At 37.4% G+C, this 8,353-nt stretch overlaps 1 protein-coding gene across 1 annotated transcript; it reads left to right on the forward strand.

Annotated features, from left to right (window-relative positions):
• The first annotated feature begins 1,644 nt into the window (after positions 1-1,644).
• On the forward strand, positions 1,645-4,584 carry LOC149170725 (cytochrome P450 710A1-like). Its single transcript, XM_089423998.1, has one exon. It carries the CDS (start codon positions 1,940-1,942, stop codon positions 3,467-3,469), a length of 1,530 nt encoding a protein of 509 aa, XP_089280124.1. The 5' UTR covers positions 1,645-1,939; the 3' UTR covers positions 3,470-4,584.
• Positions 4,585-8,353: the final 3,769 nt, after the last annotated feature.

Genomic DNA, 8,353 nt, shown 5'->3' on the forward strand with positions numbered 1-8,353 from the left:
GATTCTCTGGCCTCTTTTCTTGCTGTGCACCGTGCTTACATCATTACCTAGACACAAATCTTTTATTTCTATTTGGAATCCAATCATTTCCAAGTTCAATCCAAACCATTCGAGAAGTTTCGGGAGAACCAATGGCAAAGGAATTTCGAATAGCGTCTGTGGATTGGGAAATCCCCCGTGTTTCAGAATGGTAGAAGCCGAAAACGAAACATTTAGAAAGTTCACAAAGGGATGACAATGATACAATGAATTTGTCAAAAGCTTGATTAAAGGTGGAAGGTACCATTGTTTAATATTAATCAGCCGACATGGCTGCACAGAATATTGGTAGATCCAGACTGTTCTAGTTGGCAAAAGTCAATGGAGCATATGTTTTTATCGTGCGATCACATGTACGAATTCAAAGAAATAGAGTCGTAGTAAATAACCAAATTTCTTGCGCAAAAAGTTCCCCGCCTTGCGCACAAAGAATTCCATTTTTGAATATATGGTTGAATTCCATTTTTGAATATATGATTCGACTGTTACTCGATTTCTAAATTTACATGCCAAATGTCAATGGAATCTAACTATGAATAATTTGTAAGTTTACCTGCCAACTGTTTGACGAAATCTGTGTCCCAATAACTCGGCAAATTCTGGTTATTCCTGGCATGGTAAGTTGATAAATAAATGCACTGTGCTGTATTCAGATCGCAACGGCAAATTGGTCGTTGGTGCCTTGTTCTATTTTGACCTGCCTATGAAAGAAGCTAGAAGCTTCTATCAAGATGTCAAAGCAGGGAATTTTGTTGTTTTGGAAAGTGCGTTCGCCATCAAAACCCTCAAAAGGATCGCACTGTCTTTTACGGCGACCCCACAGGTTACCATGAATGGTAGAGTTTGACATCGTTTTAAAGACGGACTGTTGAGGATTTGTCTAAGCAAGCGTCCGGCCGGCGATTTTCTCGTCGGCTTATCGGCCACGCATTGAATGCCGAGGGAGATTGAGACGGCGACGACACCTTGCTACGTTTGCGGATTCTGTGACAAAAACTCACACGCCACGAAGAAAAATCGGGCTGTCAAATATCGCCGTGAATTATTCATTTCTGCAAATCCTGTCAAAGTGTACCCCATCATAAGGGCAGATGAGAGTATCAAAGGTCGCATATGTCCGTATATAGGTACAAAGTAACAGGTTATTTTTTAATAAATATTTTTTTTAAAGGTAATTTGACCAAATTAAGTCGTAGAAAATTGTAATTTTGAGATTAAAAATGGGTAATTTTCCTAATTTTAAATTCATTAAAACAATTTTATAATACAAAATTTATAATTTCAATGTAATTTTACATATCAAAACTTAGAATTTTAAAGCCGAATCAAATTTTTTTTTTAAGGTTAATTTGCAATTAAGAGATTAAATTTTGGTAATTTCTTTAATTTTAGATTCATTGAAACAATTTTATAATATAATTTTACCAGTCAAACAAAATTTCTTCCGAGGAAAAATTATAACACTAATAACCTATTCAACGACCTATATGTAAATGTAAATTGCCATTGACGAATTCTATGCAGATCAAGATTCACTGCTTTCACAGAAGAGGTGAATGAAAGGATCGAATTCAGGTCTTGAAAGTGGTTGTAACTGGTGGATAGATGTGAGCCACGGAATACAATAGTTCAAGGGCATGAAAAATGGTATTGAGAAAGCATTCTCATATGTGACAGCATTGCTATCAGATGGCTGTTTACTGCTTCTTTCTTGTCAAAGGAGGAGGCAGGTTTTGGGAGGATTTTGAATTCAATACGCTAACGTAGCTGCTTACGTTTTCCTTCTTTCCTTCTGGATTCAGTCACCAGCACTTTATGAACTATATAGTAAGGTCTTCTGTTCTCTAACCAATTCATTCAGGCTTCATTGTATTGATTTTCATTTATTGTTCGTCACCCAATGGATTCCATCATTGATCCTGCACTACTTCTGGGATTTTTCCCAATGACATTAACCTGGCACTCTGTGATGGTTACCCTGCTAGTGCTGCTAATAGCTTGGCAACAGTTTACATACAGCAGAAAAAAAGGGTCCATGCCAGGCCCATCAATAGTGTTTCCTTTTGTAGGAGGTGCTATTGGAATGGTGCAAAAGCCAACTAAATTCTGGGAAGAACAAGCTAAGGCTGCAAGAGGTGTTGGATTGGCAGGAAACCTTCTGCTTGGTAAATTCATTGTGTTTGTTCATGATTCTGAGCTCTCCCACAAGATATTTGCCAATGTGAAACCTGATGCTTTTCATCTGGTAGGACACCCATTTGGCAAAAAGCTCTTTGGAGAGCACAATCTTATCTATATGTTCGGTGAAGAGCACAAGGATCTCAGGCGGCGGCTCGCTCCTAACTTCACTCTCAAGGCTCTGGGATTATACGTCTCAATACAGGAGAATGTCATCCGCAAGCATATCAGAAAATGGTTGGAGATTGCCTCCAATAATCCAATAGCGTTGCGCCTTCTTTGCAGGGACATGAATTTGGAGACCTCGCAGAATGTTTTCGTGGGTCCATACTTGAGTAAACAGACCAGAGAACAATTTAACAGAGATTACAATCTTTTCAATACCGGCCTCATGGCATTGCCAATCGATTTTCCGGGATTTGCATTCTATAAAGCTAGGCATGCGGTGTCTCGTCTGGCAAAGACTCTGGCAGGCTGTGCTCATGAGAGCAAGAAGATGATGGAGAACGGCGAGGAACCTGCTTGTCTAGTTGATTTTTGGATGGCTGAGACTGTAAACGAAATTAAAGAAGCAGAGAGGACAGATGCCCGTAGACCTCCACATTCTGATGATATTGAAATTGGAGGATATATTTTTGACTTTTTATTTGCTGCCCAAGATGCATCTACATCTTCTTTGTTGTGGGCTATAACATTATTGGAATCGAACCCTGCAATTCTAGAGAAAGTCAGAGAAGAACAGAGAAGAATCAGGCCCGATTTTAATGCGCCCATTTCTCCAGAACAGATTCGAGAGATGAAATACACAGAAATGGTAGTAAAAGAAGTTATCAGATTCCGGCCGCCTGCAACACTTGTGCCTCACATCGCTGCTGTTGATTTTCCCATAACAGAGAAGTATACAATTCCCAAAGGATCAATAGTCTTTCCTTCTGTGTTTGAATCATCATTCCAGGGCTTTGAAGATGCTCATAGATTTGACCCAGAGAGGTTTTCTCCATCTCGTCAAGAGCATCAGATTTATAAACGAAACTGGCTTCCATTTGGAGCAGGTCCTCATCAGTGCGTTGGACAAAGATATGCTCTTAATCATCTGATGCTTTTTGTTGCTCTCTTTTCTACATTGGTAGACTGCAAGAGATGCAGGACTCCTGATTGTGATGAAATCACTTATGTTCCTACCATTGTCCCAAAGGATGACTGTCTCGTCTACCTCTCAAGTAGGAAAGATGCAGTTCCAGATTCTAGGTAATCTTCACCATGCCATTTTCCATTTTATGCAGGCCTGCATGTAAACTCCCAGGTCAAACTTGTCAATGTCCTGCAATAGCTACTAACATTTGGTGCTGCTTAATCTTGCATTTATTTCATGGATTGGAAAAGATTGTATTTTAGACCATGGTGTGTGCAAACAGAGGATTCATAAGATAGCTGGTGTTATTGAGGGGACAGAAATTTGTGCATTTGTTCATGAACTGTAGTGACATCGGCTCCCTATTTTTTCTGGGCAATTTTCTTTATAAGAGATAATTTCACAGAAAAGGATATGATTGAAAGGGTAGTTGGTGTCCTCATCATATGAAGGCAACTTCTCGTTTTCTATATGGATTGAAGAGTATTGCAATTGGAATTTGCTTTCATCAGATGGTGTTGCAATACAGAAAACAGACCAATCATCATTTGTTCATGAACTGTAGCGACATCGGCTCCCTATTTTCTGGGCAATTTTCTTGATAAGGGATAATTTCACAGAAAAGGATATGATTGAAAGGGTAGTTGGTGTTGTCATCATATGGAGGCAGCTTTACAGTTTCTCTATGGATTGAAGAGAATTGCAATTGGAAAATTTGCTGTCATCAGATGGTGTTGTAATGCAGAAAACAGACCAATCATTCATGGTGCCATAACTGGAAGAAAAAATCATGTTCTTTGCCCAATGTCCATTGCAAGGAGCATGCCTGCATTTACATTTGCTTGTCATACGACGTTCCCTGACAGTAGCCATATCCACAGATGACTGGTAGAAAAGCTGGTGCCAGCTGAAGTGGAACGTATTGGTGCTTCTCATGGTTCAAAGCATATTGCATTTGGAACTGTTCATTCTGGAGAAATTATTTGATTAGAATGGACAAAACAACCATATTTGGAGGGATGGGACGCCTTTGCATTGTATAGCAGTGCCTGGCACATTTCTCACCCCATTGAATTGATAGATCATTCATATAGGTTTCATTAGTTTCCCTAGGCTTATTTTTTCATATTATTCATTCATTCTGTTATGATTGCCTGCTTTGACTGTATCAGCAGAGGCATACCCAATTTATTTGTACAACTTGAAAGTTGCCACTCCATTGAATTGACAGACCATTGATAGACTCAAGTTTTTTTCCATATCATTCATTCTTTCCATTATGATTGTCTACCTGGAATGAATCAAGATGGACATAACCAATTTTTAATTTTTTTTGTGCATTCTGAAAGTTAAATGTTTTCACAGAAAACTTATGGATTGCCACAACTTGAATATTTCTCCTGCAGGTGTACAGATTGATGCCAAGTTCCGAGCAACATTCTGCTTTTAAATTTGTTTTTGTTAAATGCTTCGAAGTTACTCTATTTATATTCACAAACTTTACAACGCATTTAACATGAAAAAATGGGCGGGAAGAGCAGGCCGCCATTAGCACAATCTCTTACTGGAAAGGCTATCGTCTTGCATTAAAACATAAGAATGTTTAAAAGCAAAGTCACGATATTCGACTCGAGAACTTGCAATGCTTCTCGTTGAAAAAATAATATATATATATATATATATATATAAAATTTAAAACGTATTAATATATTATAAGTATAAAATTTATAATTCATAATATTTAATGAATTATATGCAGGAAACCTGTTCCTTTATAGTTTTATAATTATGTTTTTTTTGGCCTTAAAAGTTATGGAAAATTGGGTTATATTTAAAAAAAATTCTACATGAATTTTTGTAAGTCTAAGTAAAAGCTTTCAAAATTCATAAATTTAGGTGTTTTAGGCGTTTTTGATGGTGCTGAATCCATTTTCACAATTCATAAATTTAGGTGCTCTAGGTGTTTTGATGATGCTAATTCATTTTCACTGTCAAAAACATGATTCAAACACTACATCTACAAAATTTAATAAAATTCTTTTACCTAAATTCCAACTAATTTTGACTGTCCTAACACTTCTTTCTCCGTAAACAACTCCCTTTCTGGGTTCTTCTCTTAAAATTATTTTTTGGTTTTATAATATTTAATAAAATATAATAAAAAATAGAAAAAGGTTTGGGTGACCCGATCCTGAGACAACCATCAAGGGGGAGGGATATATACGACAAGTGATCTCTCGATCACATCACCGTACTAAGACTACAACTTGCATAATGTGAAGGGAGGGCGCCAACAAGTGGGAGAGGATCGTATAACGTCCACTTGTATATGGCACAACAAAAGGGAAACTCCTATTTCCACCTCTATAACCTCATTAATGCGCGGTTACATGCGCCGGAGATAACCAGTGATGACTAGATAATAAAAAAAAAACGGCATGTTACCTACCGCGCGTGTTATAAACTCCTATCTCCGACGCATGTAGCCGCGCATTAATGAGGCTATAGTGGTGGAAATAGGAGTTTCCCAACAAAAGGATGAGGAATGTTAAGGCTATTGACATGTGATTTTATTTATAATCACGTGAATTTACTCCCAAAATTATAGCTCTCAAGGTTTGCCTTCAATGTTATAAGTTTCTCAAAGCGATGCACTCCTCTCATAGTGAATTCGGTAGGGTTACAATTCTCACATAGCAGTTATAAATCACCGGTGGAATGGTGTTACACCGTTAAGGGAAACAATATTGCTAATTTTGTAATTATAACTTTGCAAGTTGATGAACTAGGACCTCTTGGCCTAGTCTTTGTGCATTTTCTTATCATAGTGACTTTTTAGAGCCTTGGCCCAATGTTACCATGCAAGTGAATGGGGTCTAATCTTTTATGGTAATGTGGCTTCTTGTTTCATCTTTGTTCGTTTCCTCTCCCTTTTGGACTATTTTTACTTACTCTGCTCTCTATTGTTCCACCTCACACTCCCCAGCGAAGCCTCACTTTTATTCACCTCCATGGTTGTGTTTCATTGAGTGCTTTATTTTGCCCCATCTTCATTATAACTTTCCTGCTCTTTGTATCTCCTTTGCTTTGTGTTTGTTTGCACCCTTGTATTTGGTCTCTACTCTCTCCACGATGTTGAGAGCATGTGCCCGTGTGTGGAGAGGAGGAGGCAATCATGACATACATGAAAATTCAAGAGCTCAAGCCCAAGGCCGAGCGTTTGCTGAGCATTATCAAGAGGATGCCCTGGTGGTTGTTCAACATGAATTATCGTAAATCGGACAAGATGTTAGGTGTGGAGCCTGATTATCTTCCTGATTGTTCAAAGGATTTTTGTTTCCGCTGTGTTGGATCCCATTTCTTAATGAGCCAGCAACACTGCCCGTTTAATTGCCATCACCTCCCTTTCGCGGAGGTTCATGGGCAGTGCCCCCGAAGCTAAAAATAAATGAAAAATTGCCTTGTAAAATTCTCTAATTTCATAGTCAATCTAGGTCGTTCATTAAGCAGATGATTTGACGGTAGAATATATGTTAATTTAGGGTTTTTTGTCCTAGAAGGCAACTCTCGGTTTATATGAAGGAATTGTATTGCAAATGTGTATGATTATTCAGAGTGAAAAAAGAGAGAGGAGACTGTGTGAGAGCGAAGAGGAAATTACAACAGATCTGTTGTAGGTTGTATCTTTTCATTTTGCTAGATAATATAAAAGGAAGGACTGGTTGTTTCTTCGTGGACGTAGCCCAATTGGGTGAACCACATATATTTGTGCCTATGTTATTTCATATGTTTCTATGTTTTTGTTTCCACAATATTTTATGTGTTCCATTGCTCTGTGATTTAATTTTCTAACACAAGAACTAGTGGATGAGCGTGTAGAGCTATCATATTCATATGTTCCCCTCAAGGTAGAGGATTGGGTTCATGACTTAGGGGCACCCAAAGCTCAGAGAAACCAATACCTCCACACAATGGACTTGTGTTGGCACCTCAAGCACCTACTTGGCAAGGTTTTATTTGACCATAACGAGAGTAGGGTTGAGCTCCTCCTTTGCATGGAGGAGATTCACTTGCTTTATCATATTATGGATGGTCATCTACAATGCTTGGAAACAGCGATGCTCAAGGATTGAGAACAAGCACCCCTACTGAGGCCTGCACCGATAAATAAAATCATGCACTTCATGTGGCTCACAACCATTACTAGTATGCCCAGTTTATGTCATAGCTCCTAATTCTATTTCACAGTTTTTTCTCTCATGCATTTCATAGCTCCTAGAACTAATTTTTTTTTTTTTTTTTTTTTGTAATAGGCATGGTTAGCTATATTCTTGGACCTCTTAGATCAAATAGTATGATTTTAGACTATCGTTCTATGAGTGGTTTTCTTCTAGGAAGGCTAAAAGTGACCACAAGTATGATATTTTCCATGTAATGCACATATATATATCGATAGTATAAGCTATGAATTTCCAATATATATATATATATATATATATATATATATATATATATATATGGAAAAAAAAATTGTAAAATTATTAAAAAATAGAAAACTAAAATATTTATTAATTTAATTTTTAGTTTCTTCCTATAATATTTTATGAGTTTATTCCAAAACATTATGAAATGATATTTCATTTTTAATATTAAAAATTAAAAATATTAATTAAATATTAACATTTTTTTAAACTATGACTTTTATTACTAATTCAAAAAATTATAGTTGTTACCCTTGGGTTGCGATTTCTCAAGTCAAAGGTCAAGCCTAATGTAATCTCTGATGAACTCAGGCCACTTGACAAATAAACTAACAAAAAAATTACAGTTTTCTCCCCGATGGGGGTGCAGCTCCAAGAATATAATTGGTTTAGGGAACGTGTCCTCCACTGTGTGAAGAGGATTGCATTAAATGGGGTGGTGTGGCCACCCCCATGCATGAATAAGCATGCTAGTTACTGATAACCCAATTTTCATGAGTTGTTGCATTCAGAGAACTGGGGG

The sequence above is a fragment of the Pinus tabuliformis genome, chromosome 4_2 (assembly GCF_031772625.1).
Source record: "Pinus tabuliformis cultivar Carrire ecotype Pingquan chromosome 4_2, CPIR1, whole genome shotgun sequence".
Classification (NCBI taxonomy): domain Eukaryota; kingdom Viridiplantae; phylum Streptophyta; class Pinopsida; order Pinales; family Pinaceae; genus Pinus; species Pinus tabuliformis.

Bases quoted from the DNA above. Each gene is read 5' to 3' on its own strand.
- LOC149170725 (XM_089423998.1), top strand. From the start codon at position 1,940: ATGGATTCCATCATTGATCCTGCACTACTTCTGGGATTTTTCCCAATG.